Here is a 19,038-nt window from a genome sequence, read left to right on the forward strand (position 1 = left end):
CTACTGTGATTGTTTTAATCCTGCGATTTAAATAAAGCTGTGGCCACCTTGACAACCAAAATAATGTGTTGTGTATTTATTCTAGTGCCTAGGTTTACTGTAGTTATGGTGGTTTTAAGATGGAGTAGGGGTCGTCCCATATCCAAAAGTCATGTCAAACTAAACCTCACGTGCCTGAGGCTATATGTCATTTTGGATTTCTTTATACTTTTCACTTTCTAAATCATGCTTTATATCTCTCTGGAGCTTCACAGTGGAACACGATGCAAAACTTAGGGCTAAAAGTTCACTTACGTTCTTATCTATTCATGAATAAATATTACCTATCCATCCTTAGGCCGATAAAGATCAGTTCTGTTAGCATAACTGTATTTATACATCAGCTATGTGGACATTTCTGGGAAAGTCTATTGCAACATGCACTATTTGCAAAAAATGGGCTGGCAATAATAGAATACAACTGTATTCTAATTATATATATAATAAATGAATATGTATAATAAATGTATATGTATAATAAATGAATATGTATAATAATGAATATGTATAATAAATGAATTCTAACATCAAAACACAGTGTGGAGAAAAGTCTGAAGAAATACGGAAGCAAATAGTGAGCTGGACATCATGAGGTAGAATGCATGAAAAAACTAATATAAATATAACTGTGCATAGATTTATTGAACTATTGAGCTTTTGATTATACTATATATATACATGATTTCATAGCATTAGATGCAGGCTCAGCATTTTAACCCCTTCACTTCCAAGCCTGTTTTCACCTTCCTGACGAGGCCAAATTTTACAATTCTGACCACTGTCATTTTATGTGGTAATAGCTCTGGAACACTTCAACGGATCCCACTGATTCTCAGACTATTTTTTGTGCCATATTTTACTTCATGATCGTGGGAAAATTTGTTCAATATGACTTGCTTTTATTTTTAAAAGTAACATAAATTTGACGAAAATCTCGCAATTTTCTAATTGCGATCACGTTGTTCCGGTGGTCTTCCGGGTCCTGCAGGGAGGTGGCTTGCGAGCGCCTGCTGAGAACAGGCACTCCTATGCCTCCTTCCCTGCCTGTCAGATTGCAGATCTTACACTGTGCTATGCAAAGCATCAGATGAGCGATCTGACATGATATAGTGATATCCCATACTGGGACAGTGTAATAAAGTTTAAAAAAAAATTGTAGTGTGCAAAAATATATTTTTTTTAAAAATCCCCAAAGAAAAATTTTTTTTTTCCAATAAATCCATTTATTTATATAAATGAAAAAAAAACAATAAAAGTACACATATTTGGTATCACCGCATCCGTAACGACCCACTCTATAAAACTATCCCAATAGTTAACCCCTTCAGTGAACACCGTTAAAAAAATAAATTAAAAACCAGGCAAAAAAGTGCTTTATCATCATACCGCCAAACAAAATGTGCAATAAAACGCGATCAAAAAGACGGATGTAAATGAAAATGGCACAGCTGAAAATGTCATCTTGTCCCGCAAAAAACAAGCCACCATGCAGCTCCATCAGCAGAAAAATATAAAAATAGCTTTCAGGATAAAACGATGCAAAAAGAATTATTTTTTTCTATAAAATAGTTTTTATTGTGTAAAAATGCCAAAACATGAAAAAAAGATATAAGTGAGGTATCGCTGTAATTGTACCGACCCAAAGAATAAAGCTGCCTTATCAATTTGACCACAATTTTACCACAAGCGATCAAAAAATGTTATGTGCCTGAAAATGGTACCAATAAAAACGTCATCTTGTCCCACAAAAAATAAGACCTCACATGACTCTGTCAGCCGAAATATATAAAAATTATAGCTCTCAGAATTTGGTGATGCAAAAACTAGTTTTCGTAATAAAAAACATCTTTTAGTGTGTGACAGCCGCCAAACATAAAAACCCAACATAAATCTGGTATCGCTGTAATAGCACCTACCCAAAGAATAAAGTCGCCTAGCTACTTATACCGCACGAGGAACGGCGTAAAAAATAAATAAAACCGATTCTTCACATGCTGTTGTTTTTTTTCATTCTGCCTCCCAAAGATCGCAGTAAGGTTTGTCGCACATTTATCCTGTGCTCTATGGTTTCTCAGTTTCCTTGTAAATCTCTGAAATACATGATTCAGACAGAACCTCCGGCGGAAGGTTCCCTATAATAAGGCAGATGGAGGCACTGTGGGTGTCATAGGACCTGTGAGCTGGCAGAGTCCATTTTTTAGGATTGCATAAAAGTGCCATCGGCCACAGTTTTGTGCACTTCTGAACAAAAAAGGAAACAGTGGAACAGAGGCCATATGGAGTCCAGAGTAACTCTGCTGCCTCATTATAGTGAATAGATGCATCGGGGGTTTCATCTGAATCACATCACTCAGAGATTTAGATGAAAACCACAAAGTAAGTGCTCAGTGTAGAGCACTGGTTAAATGTGATTCCAAACGTTATGTAAAATGTTCCCAATAAAACCTTCCACTCAATTCGCAAAAAAGCAAATCCCCACTCAGGTCCATCATCTGTTAATGGAAATATAGGGGGCTTCCACATTACTAGTAGTACAAAGGCTCAGGAAAAGCAAAATGACTCCTCACCCACCAAAAGAAATTCAGCAAATTCTCCGCTCCAAAATCCAAATGCCTCCCTCCCTTCTGAGCCCCAGTGTACTTAAACAACATTTATCACCCACATGTTTGTCATTTCTGTAGTGATGAGAAACCGCCTAATTTACAGGTGTGTGTCTCCAGAAGCATGAGCTGGGCATAATGTACTGGTCACTACAACGTACTGGTCACTACAACGGCAGTTTGAAAATTTCACTCAGCAGCATCCACTGCTGCCAGTTTCTGTAAAACCCCCATGGAGTCAAAATCATCACTACACCTGTCGATAAATTCCCAAAGGGTTATAATTTCCAAAATGGGGTCCCTACTGGGGGGTACATCAGCACTGCAATATGGTGCTACTTCCCTTCTGAGCTTTACACTGTGCCTCAAAGGTAGTTTTCAACCACATATGGGGTATCGGTGAACTCATGAGAAATTGCAAAACAAACTGTGGTGTCCATTTTCTCCTTTTACCCTTGTGAAAATACAAAATTTGTAGCTAAAAAAGATTTTTGTGTGAAAAATTTGATTTTTTTATTTTTACGACTTAATGTTATAAAGTTCTGTAAAGCACCTGGGGGTTCAAGGTGCTCAATACACATCTAGATAAGTTCCCTAAGGGGTATCATTTCCAAAATGGTGTCACTTGTGGAGGGTTTCCACTGTTGAGGCACATCAGGGGCTGTTCAAACGGGACATGGCGTCCGCTGATTATTCCCTCAAATTTTGCATTCAAAGAGTCAAATGGTGCTTCTTCCTTTTCAAACCCTGCCATGCGCCAAAACAGCCCACATATGGGGTATCGGCGTACTCAGGAGAAATTGCACACTAAATTGTATGAAGCAATTTCTTCTGTACCCTTCTGAAAATGCAAAATATGAAGCTACAAAGATTTATTTGGGAAAAATGTGATTTTGTTATTTCCACGGCTCTACGCTATAAACTTCTGTGAAGTACCTGTGGGCTCAAGGTGCTCAATTCATATCTAGATAAGTTCCTTAAGGGGTCTAGTTTCCAAAATGGTGTCACTTGAGGGGGTTTCCACTGTTTAGGCACATCAGGGGCTCTCCAAACCCGACATGGCAATCGCTAATTATTCCAGCATATTTTACATTCAAAATATCAAATGGCGCTCCTTCCCTTCCGAGCCCTTCCATGTGCCCAAATAGTAGATTTCCTCCACATATAGGGTATTGGCATGCTCAGGAGAAATTTCACAACAAAATGTATGGTCAATTTTCTCTTGTTACCCTTGCAAAAGTAAAAAAAAATTAAGTCTAATTGAAAAGTCTTGTGAAAAAAGATACATTTTCATTTTTTTTAAACATTCCAAAGATTCCTGTGAAGCACCTGAAGGGTTAATAAACATATTCTATGTGGTTTCTAGTACCTTGAGGGGTGCAGTTTTTACAATGGTTTCACTTTTTGGCATTTTCTGTCATATAGGCCCCTCAAAGTCACTTCAAGTGTGAGGTGGCCCCAAAAATAAATGGTTTTGCAAATTTTGTTGTAAAAATGAGAAATCACTGGTCAACTTTTAACCGTTATAACTTCCTAACAAAAAATTATGTTTCCAAAATTGTGCTGATAAAATGCAGACATGTGGGAAATGTTATTTATTAAATATTTTGTGTGATATAACTCTGTAATTTAAGGGCAGAAAAACTAAAAGTTTGAAAATTGCGAAATTTTTTTGAAATTATGGTTTTCATTCTCATTTCAGTGAATTCTTGAGGATGAGTTCTGATTGTCTGGGAGTTGAGGTTGCTATACAAAAACTGGGGAATGTCTGGAGAGACGTTCAGAGGAATATTGAGGTAGCCCAGAGCCACCAGAAATGGATAGGATAAGAAACGTTCAGGGGGTCCCATATTCAGAGTTGGGGATAAGGTCTGGCTTTCTTCCAAAAATATTACATACTAGCTGAAGAGCCCGGCGCTGCCCTGGCATAGTAACTAACTGTGGTTAGTTATAGCAAATTATAATTATCCTCTATCCCATAGTCCCGTGCCCATATACCCATCATACATATCCACCATCCCATAGGCCCGTGCCCATATACCCGTCATACATATCCTCCATCCCATAGGCCCGTGCCCATATACCCATCACACATCCTCCATCCCATAGGCCCATGCCCAAATACCCATGATACATATCCTCCATCCCATAGTCAAGTGCACATATACCCTTCACACATCCTCCATCCCATAGTCTCATGCCCATATACCCATCACACATCCTCCATCCCATAGTCCCATGCCAATATACACATCATACATATTCGCCATCCCATAGTCGAGTGCCCATATACCCATCACACATCCATCATCTCATAGTCCCATGTGTTAGGGATGGCGGAACGCACCAAATATAAATAATAGGGGGTGCGTTTGCCGCCCGGGGTCCACCGTGCGGTAGGTGACTAGACCGCTGCTGGACAATGGCAGATGCACCAGAAGGTGCCGTAGTGCGCACGGGTTAACGTCACCCGAACAGTAGGAGCGGCTCTGTTCAGACAGAGTCGCTTGGCAAAAATATATGCAAAGGCGCTGGTCCTGTTAACGTCACAGGAGCCGGCGTGTGGCGTCGCAGCCGCGAACACCAATAGCTGCTGGTATTGCAGCGCAGCGGCAACTAAAGCCGTAAGCGTCGGCGCTGAGAACCGGGCACCGACGGACTCTAGTGTAGGCGTGGATCGCACAACGGCATGTAGCTTGCCACAACCTGGAGCTGACTAACCCAACACACAGTCACCAATCGTATTATCCAAGGGAAGGGGTTTCATAATAAGTCAGTCACCAGTCCATGCATCCATCACCATACACACAGCATGATATGCTACACTAGCACATGGCCGAGCCGCCATGCGGGCTTTTTATAGCCATGCGCTTCCGGGACCTTCCAGTACCCTGGAAAGGACCAATCAGATCCGACGCAGGACCTGAGCATGTGACCCCTGCTCTCCAGTGAGAGGTCACCTTGCAGGCATGCCCAGTAGCAAGGCATGAGGACTTAGCCTCTGGAGCGGTTCCCTGCAGAACAGGATGCGCTACCATTGCTGCACCAGAGGTGGCAGCAACATCCAGGCTGTCAGAGCAAGTCTGAGTAGCACGCCTGGCTCGCCGTGATTGCTGAGCAGCACCCGGAGCAGTCGGAGGAGAATGGGAGACCGCTGGATGTCTGGCTCTGGATTCCCGCTGTGCAGTGTCAGGAATCCGACGCCTAACATTACCCCCCCTCCTAAGGCCCCCTCCCCACTGCACTCAAAAGCTGCGATCAGGAGCGGTGCGTGGATATTCTCCACCGGCTCCCAGGTTCGAGCCTCGAGCCCATGACCCTTCCAATCCACTAAATAAAATTTTTTGCCACGGACAAACCTGCGCCCTACGATGGCATTAACCTCAAACTCGTCAGACGATAAGTCTGACGACCCGGCCGATGACTCAGAAAACCGGGCCATGTGAACTGGTTTGAGGAGGGACACATGAAACACATCCGAAATGGCTAAATGTGGAGGAAGAGCCAGTCGGTAGACCACCAAGCTAATTCGCTCAAGGTCCTTGAAAGGTCCAATATATCGCGGCGCGAACTTAGGGGACTCGACCCGTAGTTTGATGTTCCGGATGGAGAGCCACACCATGTCGCCAGGGGAGAAGCTTGGAGCGGGTCGCCGATGCGTGTCAGCGGACGCCCTCATCCTCTCCTTAGAGGCACGGATAGCATCCTGAGTGCGATCCCAGATGTCCCGGGCCTCCACTGCCCAGTCTGCCACCCTGGAGTCAGTGGAGGACACTGGCATCGGGACAGGTATGTGTGGATGTTGGCCGTAGTTTAAGAGGAAGGGTGTCTGTCCAGTGGAATCAGCCACTGCATTGTTTAGGGCAAATTCAGCCCAAGGTAGCAAGGATGCCCAGTCATCCTGCCTGGCAGAGACAAAATGCCGTAGATAGGTGACCAAGGTCTGATTGGCTCTCTCGACCAAGCCATTCATCTCGGGATGGTAGGCGGAGGACAGATTTAGCTCAATGCTGAGTAGGCTGCAGAGCTCCCTCCAAAACCGAGACGCAAACTGGGGACCTCGGTCACTCACGATTTTGTCCGGCATGCCATGCAAACGGAATACGTGCCTAATAAACAAAGTGGCCAGACCTCGAGCAGAAGGCAAGCGTGCGAGTGGCACCAGGTGCACCATTTTGGAAAAATGGTCGGTGACCACCCAGATGACCATACTGCCACCAGACTTGGGCAGGCCAACAATGAAATCCATGCCCACCAACTCCCACAGTCTATCCGCCACTGGCAGGGGATACAACAGCCCCGCCAGCCTCTGTCTAGAGGGTCTGTTTTGAGCACACGAGACGCATGCTTGCACGTATTCCTTGACATCTCGAGCCATATGTGGCCACCAATATGACCTTGCCAGGAGTTCGGTGGTCTGTTTATTGCCAAAATGACCACCCACCCTGGAGGCATGTGCCCAGGCGAGGACCTCCGGCCGCAGCTGAGGAGGCACCAAGGTCTTGCCTGGTGGCACTGACTCGAGAGCGACTGGAGCCATGGTCGTAAAACTCTACGGCGGGAGAATTAACCGAGGCTCAGCCTCTCCTTCTTCTGCCGAGACCACCGAGCGTGAGAGAGCACCCGCACGGACGATCTTCTCTCCAGAAAGGTAGTGCAGAGTGAAGCGGAAGCGGGAAAAGAAGAGCGACCACCTAGGCTGACGGGAGTTCAGGCGCTGGGCAGTCTGTAAATAGACCAGATTTTTATGGTCCGTATATACCTGGAAGGGAAACCGAGCCCCCTCCAGGAGATCTCTCCATTCTGAAAAGGCCAACTTCATGGCTAGCAGCTCCCTGTCACCGATGGAGTAATTCTTCTCTGCCGGTGAGAAGGTCTTTGAGAAGAAGAAGCAGGGATGCTTCCGACCTTGAGCGTCCTTTTGGAAAAGAACTGCTCCTGCACCGACAGAAGAGGCATCTACCTCTAGTATAAATGGCTTGTTCACATCGGGACGATGTAGGATGGGAGCGTGTTGTGAGTTCATTTTTCCCTTCACCATTGAGGTCTGATGAACTCCCTCCTCTAGTGAAGGAAGGTAGTGAGACTGATTACCAAACACCTGGGCAGCTAGATGATGACTGGGTGGCTGGAATTGAGGACTGGATATAAGGCTTCCGACGCCCTTCTTCCTGGCTGGTGATTTTCCTGCTGGATTCTTGGAGACCAGTCTGATTCCTGCATCTCAAAGCTAAGTTTTTCTGCGCTGCTTTATACTCTTCAGTTTTGTTTTTGTTTTGCCTTGTTTCTTGGCAGTTCTGCCATCCCCGGCCGGGGGTGAGCTGAATTCCATTTTTGTCTCTGATCTGTTGATATTTTGCTCTGTCTTCAGAATATACCTGAGTGCTGATATAGTCTTTTGAAGCCTAGCGACTTCAGGGCCTGTTTTTCCTATCAGTCGGTTGGCTCATTTTGATAGGGTTTTTGCGGATGGCAGACAGCAGCTTTCCTATCCTGTCCTATGTAGTTAGCTTGGGCACCATCATTTGCTCAACCTATCTTTCTATCTGTGTTAGTGTTTTCATCTTGCTTCACCGTCATTATATGTTGGGGGCTGCCTATTGCTTTGGGGTCTGCTCTGGGGCAGTTTAGCTTTTCCCCTTTCTGTCTTTAGGCTTTATAGTTCTCCGGCTGTGATCGAGGGGTCTAGGGCACCGTAGGAACCCCCCACGGCTACTGCTAGTTGTTGTGGATAGGTTCAGGGGTCTGCAATCCGATAGCTGCCAACCTCTCTGGTTTTTCTGGACTTAGCTGGTATTTTGTTTTTTCCTTCTTCGGTGACTCATCATAACAGGAGTGCCAGCAAAATGAGACTTTATAGCCGAGAAGGCCTTGGAGACCTGTTCAGACCAAGCGTTGGGGTTAGCTCCTTTTTTGGTGAGAGCAACCAAAGAAGCTACCAGGGTGTAAAAGTGTGGTATAAACTGGCGGTAATAGTTCACGAACCCCAGAAAGCGCTGCACCGCTTTGAGTGAATGAGGTTCTTGCCAGTCCATTACCGCTTGCAGTTTTGCAGGATCCATAGCCAGCCCCTGGGCCGAGATGATATAGCCCAGGAACGGCAAGGACTCCTGCTCAAATTGGCACTTCTCCAGCTTGGCAAAGAGGGAATTCGCCCGCAGACGGTCGAAGACCCTGCAGACGTCCCTCCGGTGGGTAGTCAAATCTGGCGAAAAGATGAGTATATCATCCAGATATACCACCACCGAGGTAGAAAGCATGTCGCGGAAGACGTCGTTGACAAAATCCTGGAAGACAGCTGGCGCATTACAAAGGCCAAAAGGCATTACCAGATATTCGTAATGGCCATCCCTGGTATTAAAAGCTGTCTTCCATTCGTCTCCTTCGCGAATGCGGATCAGGTTGTATGCCCCTCTCAGATCCAACTTAGTAAAGATCTGGTCCCCTCGCAACCTGTCAAACAACTCAGAGATCAACGGTAGAGGGTATTTGTTTTTAACCGTGATCGCATTGAGACCTCTGTAGTCAATGCAGGGGCGTAACTCTCCGCTCTTCTTCTGAACGAAGAAGAACCCTGCTCCAGCCGGTGACACCGACTTTCTGATAAAGCCTCTAGCCAGGTTCTCCCGGATGTATTGTGACATAGCTTCTGTCTCAGGGAGAGATAGTGGATACACACAGCCTCTAGGAGTTTCTGTGCCTGGCATGAGGTCTATCGGGCAGTCGTAAGGACGGTGCGGCGGGAGCATCTCTGCAGATTTTTTGGAGAAGACGTCCGCGTATTGGTGGTAGGGTTTAGGTAGTGTGGAGAGATCTGCAGGCACTTCAGTGGAAGCCACCTGAAGACTGCCCCTCAGACATCTCCCCTCGCAGTCCTTGCTCCAGGCCAGTATCTTCCCTGTCGCCCACTCGATATGAGGAGAGTGGCACCGAAGCCAGGGAACCCCGAGCAGCACCTGATCGATGCCGTCTGGCAGGATTAGCAGGGACAGAGTCTCATGATGAGAGGGTGAGATAGTGAGCCCTAGTGGAGCTGTCTGATGGGTCACCTGAGAGGGTAACGGTGCTCCGTTAACCACCCTGATGGTCAGAGGCTGAGGTAATAGTACCAGGGGAATGGCGTGTTTCTGGGCGAAGGTAGAAGACATAAAGTTCCCCTCGGCCCCAGAGTCCACGGTAACCTCTGCCTCCCAGGTGGAGGACCCACTGTCTAAGATGCCCCGGAATACCGGTTTGGGTGAGAAGGGTTTCATATTGGACTGCCCACTACCTACGGCCACTGGGCGTGGACGCCTTTTCGCCTGCAGAGGACACGTGCTAGCCGGGTGACCAAACTGTCGGCACTGATAGCAACGTGCAGAGCTTCGCATCGGTCGTGGCTTTGAGCCGGTGCGAGACACCTCCATAGGTTCAGAGGGTGAAAGCTCCTGTGCAGGGTATATTAGTGGTTCGGTGAATGTGGGAGCCAAGTTAACCCTACGTCTGGATTGTGCCCGTTCCAGCCCGCGCTCCGTAAACCGGAGGCCAATGCGGGTGGAAACGGCAATGAAATCTTCCAGACTTGTGGGAACCTCTCTGGTAGCTAGAGCGTCTTTAACGTGCTCAGCCAACCCTCTCCAAAACACTGGGACTAAGGCTTTGTCCGGCCACTCTAACTCGGAAGCCAATGTCTGGAACTGGACGGCATATTGGCTGACCGAGAGTGACCCCTGTGTTAGGGAGAGTAATTGTAAAGAGGTGTCGTGCGTGATCCGTGGTCCCAAAAAGACCTGCTTCAGGGCCATGAGGAACTGAGCAGCACCCTGAACCACGGGATCATCACGTTCCCTCAATGGCGTGGCCCACTGTAAGGCTCTGCCAGACAAAAGTGACACAATAAACCCCACCTTAGCCCGCACTGTAGGAAACCGTGCAGCCAGTAACTCAAGCTGAATTGAGCACTGACTGACGAATCCCCTACAGGTGGCGCTGTCACCCGAAAATTTGTCGGGAAGCGGGAGGCGAGAAAGTGTCGGCATGGGCAAAAAAGCGGGCGCACGTGAGACAGCCTCGGCGACTGTCTGGGCAGCAGCTAGCGCGGTATTCGCTGCTGAGTTGGCGCTCTCAATAGCCGCCAACCTGCTCTCCAGCTGCCGAATATAGCGCTGCAACTGCTGCACGTCTGCCATTGCCAGCCAGACCCTGGCGCTAGTGTAATGTTAGGGAAATATAAATAATAGGGGGTGCGTTCGCCGCCCGGGGTCCACCGTGCGGTAGGTGACTAGACCGCTGCTGGACAATGGCAGATGCACCAGAAGGTGCCGTAGTGCGCACGGGTTAACGTCACCCGAACGCTAGGAGCGGCTCTGTTCAGACACAGAGTCACTTGGCAAAAATATATGCATAGGCGCTGGTCCTGTTAACGTCACAGGAGCCGGCGTGTGGCGTCGCAGCCACGAACACCAATAGCTGCTGGTATTGCAGCGCAGCGGCAACTAAAGCCGCAAGCGTCGGCGCCGAGAACCGGGCACCGACGGACGCTAGTGTAGGCGTGGATCGCACAATGGCATGTAGCTTGCCACAACCTGGAGCTGACTAACCCAACACACAGTCACCAATCGTATTATCCAAGGGAAGGGATTTCATAATAAGTCAGTCACCAGTCCATGCATCCATCACCATACACACACAGCATAATATGCTACACTAGCGCATGGCCGAGCCGCCATGCGGACTTTTTATAGCCATGCGCTTCCGGGACCTTCCAGTACCCTGGAAAGGACCAATCAGATCCGACGCAGGACCTGAGCATGTGACCCCTGCTCTCCAGTGAGGGGTCACCTTGCGGGCATGCCCAGTAGCACGGCATGAGGACTTAGCCTCAGGAGCGGTTCCCTGCAGAACAGGATGCGCTACCATTGCTGCACCAGAGGTGGCAGCAACATCCAGGCTGTCAGAGCAAGTCTGAGTAGCACGCCTGGCTCGCCGTGATTGCTGAGCAGCACCCGGAGCGGTCGGAGGAGAATGGGAGACCGCTGGATGTCTGGCTCTGGATTCCCGCTGTGCAGTGTCACGAATCCGACACCTAACACCATGCCTATATACCCATAATACATATCCTCCATCCCATAGTCCTGTGCCCATATACCCATCATGCATATCTGCCATCCCAGTGCCCATATACCCATCACACATCCTCCGTCCCATGCCGATATAACCATCATACATATTCGCCATCCCATAGTCGAGTGCCCATATACCCATCACACATCCTTCATCTCATAGTCCAATGCCAATATACCCATCATACATCCTTCATCTCATAATCCAATGCCCATATACCCATCATACATATCCTCCGTCCCATAGTCCAATACCCATATTCGCCATCCCATAGTCGAGTGCCCATATACCAATCACACATCCTTCATCTCACAGTCCAATGCCCATATATCCATCATACATATCCTCCATCCCATAGTCCAGTGCCCATATACCCATCACAAATCCTCCATCCCATAGTCCCATACCCATCATACATATCCTCCATCCCATAGTCGAGTGTCCATATACCCATCATACATATCCACCATCCCACAGGCCTGTGCCCATATACCCATCATACATATCCTCCATCCCATAGTCCAGTGCCCATATACCCATCATACATATCCTCCATCCCATAGTCAAGTGTCCATATACCCATCATACATATCCACCATCCCACAGGCCCGTACCCATCATACATATCCTCCATCCCATAGTCAACCATTATGACATCATAATGAGCAGCGGTGCTTGCAACCTATGATGACATCAGCGTCGCCATGGCAACCATTGTGACATCATAATGAGGGGCGGGCTTGATACACACACACTGTTTCCCCATTATGTAGATAGGGGCATTATGACATCATAATGAGGGGCGGGGCTTGACGCGCACACACTTTTTCCCCAGTATGTAGATAGGGGCAAAATTGTTTGGTGAATTGGAATGCGCGGGGTTAAAATTTCACCTCACAACATAGCTTAGGACGCTCTCGGGGTCCAGACGTGTGACTGTGACAATTTTTATGGCTGTAGCTGCGACGGTGCGGATGCCTATCCTGGACATACACACACACATACATACATACATACATACACACTTTGAGCTTTATATATTAGACTAGCTGAAGAGGCCGGCGCTGCCCGGGCATAGTAACTAACTGTGGTTAGTTATAACAAATTATAATTATCCTCCATCCCATAGTCCCATGCCCATATACCCATCATACATATTCGCCATCCCATAGTCGAGTACCCATATACCCATCATACATATCCTCCATCCCATAGTCCCGTGCCCATATACCCGTCATACATATCCTCCATCCCATAGTCCCGTGCCCTTATACCCATCACACATTCTCCATCCCATAGTCCAGTGCCCATATACCCATCACACATCCTCCATCTCATAGTCAACCATTATGACATCATAATGAGTGGCGGGGCTTGACGCGCACACACTTTTTCCCTAGTATGTAGATAGGGGCAAAATTGTTTGGTGAATTGGAACGCGTGGGGTTAAAATTTCGCCTCACAACATTGCTTAGGATGCTCTCAGGGTCCAGACGTGTGACTGTGCCAAATTTTGTGGCTGTAGCTGCGACAGTGTGGATGCCTATCCCGGACATACACACACACACACACATACATACATACATACATACATGCATACACACTTTGAGCTTTATATATTAGATTAAATTGAAAGTGCCAGCAACCAAGTTGAGTCCTAAGTTTATTGGTCCATATGATATTTTGGAGGTAGTCAACCCAGTGGCTTTCAGATTAAAACTCCCTCCATCTTTTTGCATTCCAAATGTATTTCATAAATCACTGCTGAAGAGTCTGTTTTGTCTCCTTCATCTCAACCTCCACTGGTTTCTGTCATTAACAGATTTGAGTTTGAGGTTCAAAGGATTGTTGATTCCCAGAAAGTCCGGGAGAGGTTACGGACTGGAAAAGAAATCTTGGGTCCCTGCTCGAGCTGTCAGTGCCGATCGTCTGGTCAGGACCTTCCATCGCAGGTTTCCTAGAAGAGGGGGCACTGTCACAATTCCTCCGCTCAGTGAATGATTGCTATGTTGTTCTATGGAAACTGTCTTGCTGAGGTTGTCCAATACTGGGATGGGCTTGCTGGGTTGATGGTGCCTTGAGTGACAGCTTAGCTGTCCAATCTGTGTCTGGGGCATGCACGACTTTCTGCAGGTGTTCAGTGTTCTGGTAATCGCCTAGATACTTAACTGAGCTGTCTGCCCCTGATCCCTGCCAGATGTAGTTTGTGCTTCTCTGTGACTGTTAGCCTGATTCTGTTGCTCAGAGCTCTGATCTTCTGCTGCCTGACCATTTGGACACTGTTCTGACTATTCGTTTGTCTTGTCCTTTGGCTTTTGATTCACTATCTCTGGTTATTGACCCTGGACTGTGACCTGACTTACGCCTTCATCTTCTCCCTTGGTTATCTATGTACTCTCTCGGTGATAACATATAAAAAAAGGCATAAAATTAACAAAAGTACAATACTTTATTAGAAGTGATAAAAAAGTGCTCTCTCGGTATTGATCCCAAGCCATCTGACTCTTCTGCCTCACGGCTCATCTGTGAGCAGTGACTAGCATCACATTAAGAACAGCGGAAACCCTCTCATAAGTGATGTCATTTTGCAAACTACACCTCTGAATGAATTAATGTAGGGGTGCAGTGAGCATGTTGACACTGCATGTTTCTCACAGAAATGTATACCATTGGGCAGTGAATAAATAATAATAGCATTGTTATTGTAAAAATGTTGTTTTAGCCCCAAATTTGTAATTTTTATTATATTAATTGGAAAAATTAACATCTGTTTGTTGTGCAATTTTTCCTGAGTGCGTCAATACCCCCCCAAAGTGCAAAGATCAGATGGGAAGGAGCACCATATTGTAGTGCAGATTTTACTGTTATGATTTGCATGCGCTATAACCCACTGGGAGAGCAACTGAGGTGCCAGAACAGCAAAAAAAAACCAAACCATAAATGACCCCATTTTACAAACTACACCTCTCAATAAATTCATCTAAGGGTGCAGTGATCATGTTGATACACCATCTGAATCACGTATTTCAGAGATTTACAAGTGAACCCCGGAGTAAGTGCTCAGCGTAGAGCACAGGATAAATTAGAGCCAAGCCTCACTATGATATTTGAGAGGCAAATGAACAAGTCTGTAGAAGGTTAATAATTTATTCTATTTATTTTTTATGCCATTCCTCATGCAGTATGAATGATTAGGTGACTTAGAGTTGATGCATTTACAGCGATACCAGATTTATATCGGGTTTCTCTGTTTGGCTGCTGTCAAACAATAAAAGATGCTTTTTTTTCCCCAAAAACTAGTTTTTGCAGCCATATTTTGATACATATAATTTTTCCATATTTCTTCTGACAGAGCCATGTGATGGCTTGTTTTTTGCGGGAAATGTTGACGTTTTTATTGGTCCCATTTTCGGGTGCATGACATTTTTTGATCGGTTTCTATTCTTTGTGACGCAGAATGAACAAAAACCAGCAATTCAGAGAGGCAACAAGGTAACAGATTTGAAAAGTAAAACAATTGTTCCATCCGCTGCAAGGCTAAGATGTAGGTTTAAAGTGTACATTTGTGATGACAGATTCCTTGCATTGTACAATGAGTTTTGCGGTGTTTTTTGACTATTGCATTTTTAATATTGCAACTAATGGTATTCTATGATCAATCTTTGGTAATGGTAAAAATGTAATTGAAAAAGATGCAACCAAAGAAAGCTAAGGCTCAAATACGTTAATTTAAACAAAAACTCACCAAAGTAACCAAGAAAAAAAACTCACATAAAATTACTGATAAAAATCATGTGTGAAGGTAGCCTTACTTATTGCATATACATTCAGCCTCAACCCAATAATTTGTGGTTTCCAGGGCATCCTGAGAATCACCTTGTAAAATACCTTGTATGAAAGAGACATACTCTCTGTAAGTGTTATATTTATAGATATAAGGTGTGCCTATAACTTTCAATCCAATGTTGAGGTCTCAATAGACAGGGGCGGATCGATTTGTGGTACTACCGTGCATCATTCAGGTGGCTAGTCTCTGGCTACTAGACAGGAGGCTCGCAAATTTCTTACCTTCACCTTGAGCTGCTTTTGATTAGCCTGGCTGGAGTAACATCATTTGTCCGCCTCACTAATCAAAAGCTACGCTGCGGATCCTGGCCTGACTGATGGACTTGAGTCCCACAAATCAATTTTCTCCTCTCTAGTTCCCAGTACTTTGCAAATTCTCAACACACATTGGGACTGATCCATGAAAGGTTTTACGCTTTTAACGCCAGTCGAAATTAGCTCCACCAAAATAGGTGAAGTTGAGGTGGATCTGGGGTGGGACATGGAGTGGCTGCGCCTACTTATCAAATTCATCAAATGTGTCAGCATTTTATATACCAGAAATATTTCTCCTGTCATTGACTGGAGCAGCAAGTCTAGTATGGCACACAAGACGCATACTATTCAGAAGATGCATCAAATTTAGTGTTGTATTCTTCTTAATGAATTTGGAGCCTTCAACAACAACCAAGACTTGGTGAATCGGCCCCAGTTTGGGAAATGTATAGAAGTTTTTAGTCACATTTTCAGATTCATGACTATAGACTGCACTGTTTTCATAGTATATTATGTCGGCTATTCCGCCTGCACTAGGACAGTTACATCAGCCACAAATCACAAACCTTTCATGTGTATTTATATGAGTCAGGAATATTTTATTATCTTGCATGTCTTGTTTTTACTCTGGTTATTATAACAAATATTACTTACCTATTACTTTTCTATAACTATCATCTTTTCTACCAATATGTACGTTAAAGGTGGATGCCATTACCTGTTCTTCTGATGGGTCTCATCGGTTCTCAAGCAGCACAAGGTATAGGAGCTACATTTAATATTTTATTATTAGATCAAAAAAAGAAAGTGATTGTGAAAAGTTATTTTTCGGCTCTTTCGGCTCCTTGCTTTCTTTTGACAACCCTGTGCTTATCTGCTATAATGCTGTTCCATCAACCCTGACATGTTTCTATGCCCTTGAGTTTTTTCTTACAAATGTTACCCTTCAATTTCATTATGTTGGAAGTGTGGTGAGTAGAGATGAGCGACTTTGCCTTTTTTCATGAAACCCGACTTTCTTAAAAGTCGGGTCGAGCGAAATCGGCCGACTATAGGGAAAAGTCGGGGTCCGACTGAAACACGGAACCCAATGCAAGTCAATGGTGAAGCAAAGTCGGCAGGGGGTGAGGACAGTGAACACACCTACAGTGCCCATTTCAATGCCAAAAACATCAATTCTTATTACTGAAGCTTGTCGACCTTAATTTACTTTATAATAGTTACGCATTAAAAACTGGGGGTTATTTGGCTAAAGTTGTGGGGGGGTAGGGCTAACTCCAGGTTTTCGTGTGTCCTGGGCCAAAGAGTGTCAGTGCGCCCTTTTAACACATACCACAATTCATAATGCTCTGATATGGCACAGAAATATAGGTATAGTACAATGAAAAATACTTCACTGCTTACATGACATGACTGATATTATCTATTTTAAATTCTACAATAGCTCAAAAAACAGACACTATAGTACTCCATACAGTATTATGGCCACCACCTAGTGCGTCATACAGAATAATGAGCCCCATATATTTCTCCATACAGAATAATTGGTCCCATATAATGTTCCATACAGTATATGATGAGCTCCACATACTGCTACAGTATATGTTGGTCCCCATGGATGATGCTCCACTGTCTTATGGGCCCAAATAATGCTCCATATATAATGGGCCCCATTTCTAATGCTCCAGTGTATAATGGGCCCTGTAAATGCTGCTCCACTGTCTGATGTCCCTCATTTGGAATGCTCCAGTATATGCTGGTCCCCATGAATGATGCTCCAGTGTCTTATGGGTCCAAATAATGCTCCATATATAATGGGCCCCATTCCTATTGCTCCAGTGTATAATAGGCCCGGTAAATGCTGCTCCATTGTCTGATGTCCCCCATTTGGATTGCTCCAGTATATGTTGGTCCCCATGGACGATGCTCCAGTGTGTTATGGGCCCAAATAATGCTCAATATATATTGGGCCCCATTTCTAATGCTCCAGTGTATAATGGGCCCCGTAAATGCTGCTCCAGTGTCTGATGTCCCCCATTTGGAATGCTCCAGTATATGATGGGCCCCATATATCATTCTCCAGTGTATATTGCTCCCCAAAAAATGCTCCCAACATTTAAAAAAAATTAAATACCTCTCCTCACTGGGCACTGCTGTACTCTGGACTGATCAGCATTGCTATCTTCAAGCTCTCTGCACTTGTAATGTTTCGGTAGAGGGCATACAGACGTGATGTCAACGTGCTCCATAACCTGAATGTCACTGTCAGAAAATGCAGAAGACATCATGGTGGTGGAGCAGGGAGAGGTAAGTATTGCAAGTGCTGTGGCCTTGAGCAAGCATGGGGGGCCCACTTGTGGGCGACGGCACTGGCACAGGGCCCCTCATATTATGACGGTATGTCTGACGGCGAGTGGGCCCTCCCACCGGCAGAGACACTTTTGCGTACTATGAGGGGCCCTGTGCCACTGCCATCTCCCACGAGTAGGACGCCCCACCTGCTCAGGGAACTGACACTTTTATCTGCACATTCCTCTGTGTCACCATGTAAGGTGGTATAGGGGGCACCTGAGTTTCATCAGTGTCACATTCTGGCTCTATAAAGTGCGAGAGGAATGTAGTGCTGTGGGTGAATGTACCAGCGGAATCATCTAGCAGTGGCTGTGCATCAGTGCACTCCATCTCCGATTCATATTGGACTGGGGAATTCAGGATTTCACTTGATAAAACAGGCATGGCTAGTGAAAAGAGCTCCATGGAGTAATCTGAATTGTGGGCTGCCGCATCCTGCACTTTGGGTGGCGGTGAAGGAGACCAGGAAAGGGGTGGTTCCTGACCAGAAGCCTGCACTGACGACTCGGTGCTTGCATTTTTGTAAACTTCAGAAGAGGAATTAATAGCGCTGGAGGCTGTTTTGGCAATGTATGGCAAAACCAGTTCCTGATGCTCCGGCTTTAAAAGCAGTTTACTTACTCCCATAAAAGGGAGCCTTAAAGGCCTTCTTGTGCCAGATGATGACGCAGGCTCAACACCTCCTGCCTTAGCTGCTATTGTGCTTTTAGCACTACCAGCAGATGCACCACCACCATCAGTACCAGCTGAACCCCCACACCCACGTCCATGGCCTCTTCCACCATACTTAATAATTTTTGTGAAAATGGAATAAAAATACAAGCAGATATATGGTACTGTATCA

At 45.8% G+C, this 19,038-nt stretch overlaps 1 protein-coding gene across 2 annotated transcripts in view; it reads left to right on the forward strand.

Annotated features, from left to right (window-relative positions):
- The first annotated feature begins 545 nt into the window (after nt 1-545).
- Nucleotides 546-19,038, forward strand: part of LOC141083091 (C-reactive protein-like) — an 85,591-nt gene continuing 67,098 nt past the window's right edge. Inside the window, exons 1-3 of one of the 2 annotated variants that reach the window (XM_073567280.1) lie at nt 592-632; nt 15,198-15,233; nt 16,547-16,602. In XM_073567280.1, coding sequence (XP_073423381.1) covers nt 628-632; nt 15,198-15,233; nt 16,547-16,602 — 97 coding nt within the window. In that variant the 5' untranslated portion in view covers nt 592-627. Of the gene's footprint in view, nt 633-15,197; nt 15,234-16,546; nt 16,603-19,038 lie in introns of both variants that reach the window. The other variant, XM_073567281.1, reaches the window with a different exon arrangement.

Source organism: Dendrobates tinctorius, unplaced genomic scaffold (assembly GCF_039654945.1).
Source record: "Dendrobates tinctorius isolate UK_male_01 unplaced genomic scaffold, ASM3965494v1 ptg000019l, whole genome shotgun sequence".
NCBI classification, from domain to species: domain Eukaryota; kingdom Metazoa; phylum Chordata; class Amphibia; order Anura; family Dendrobatidae; genus Dendrobates; species Dendrobates tinctorius.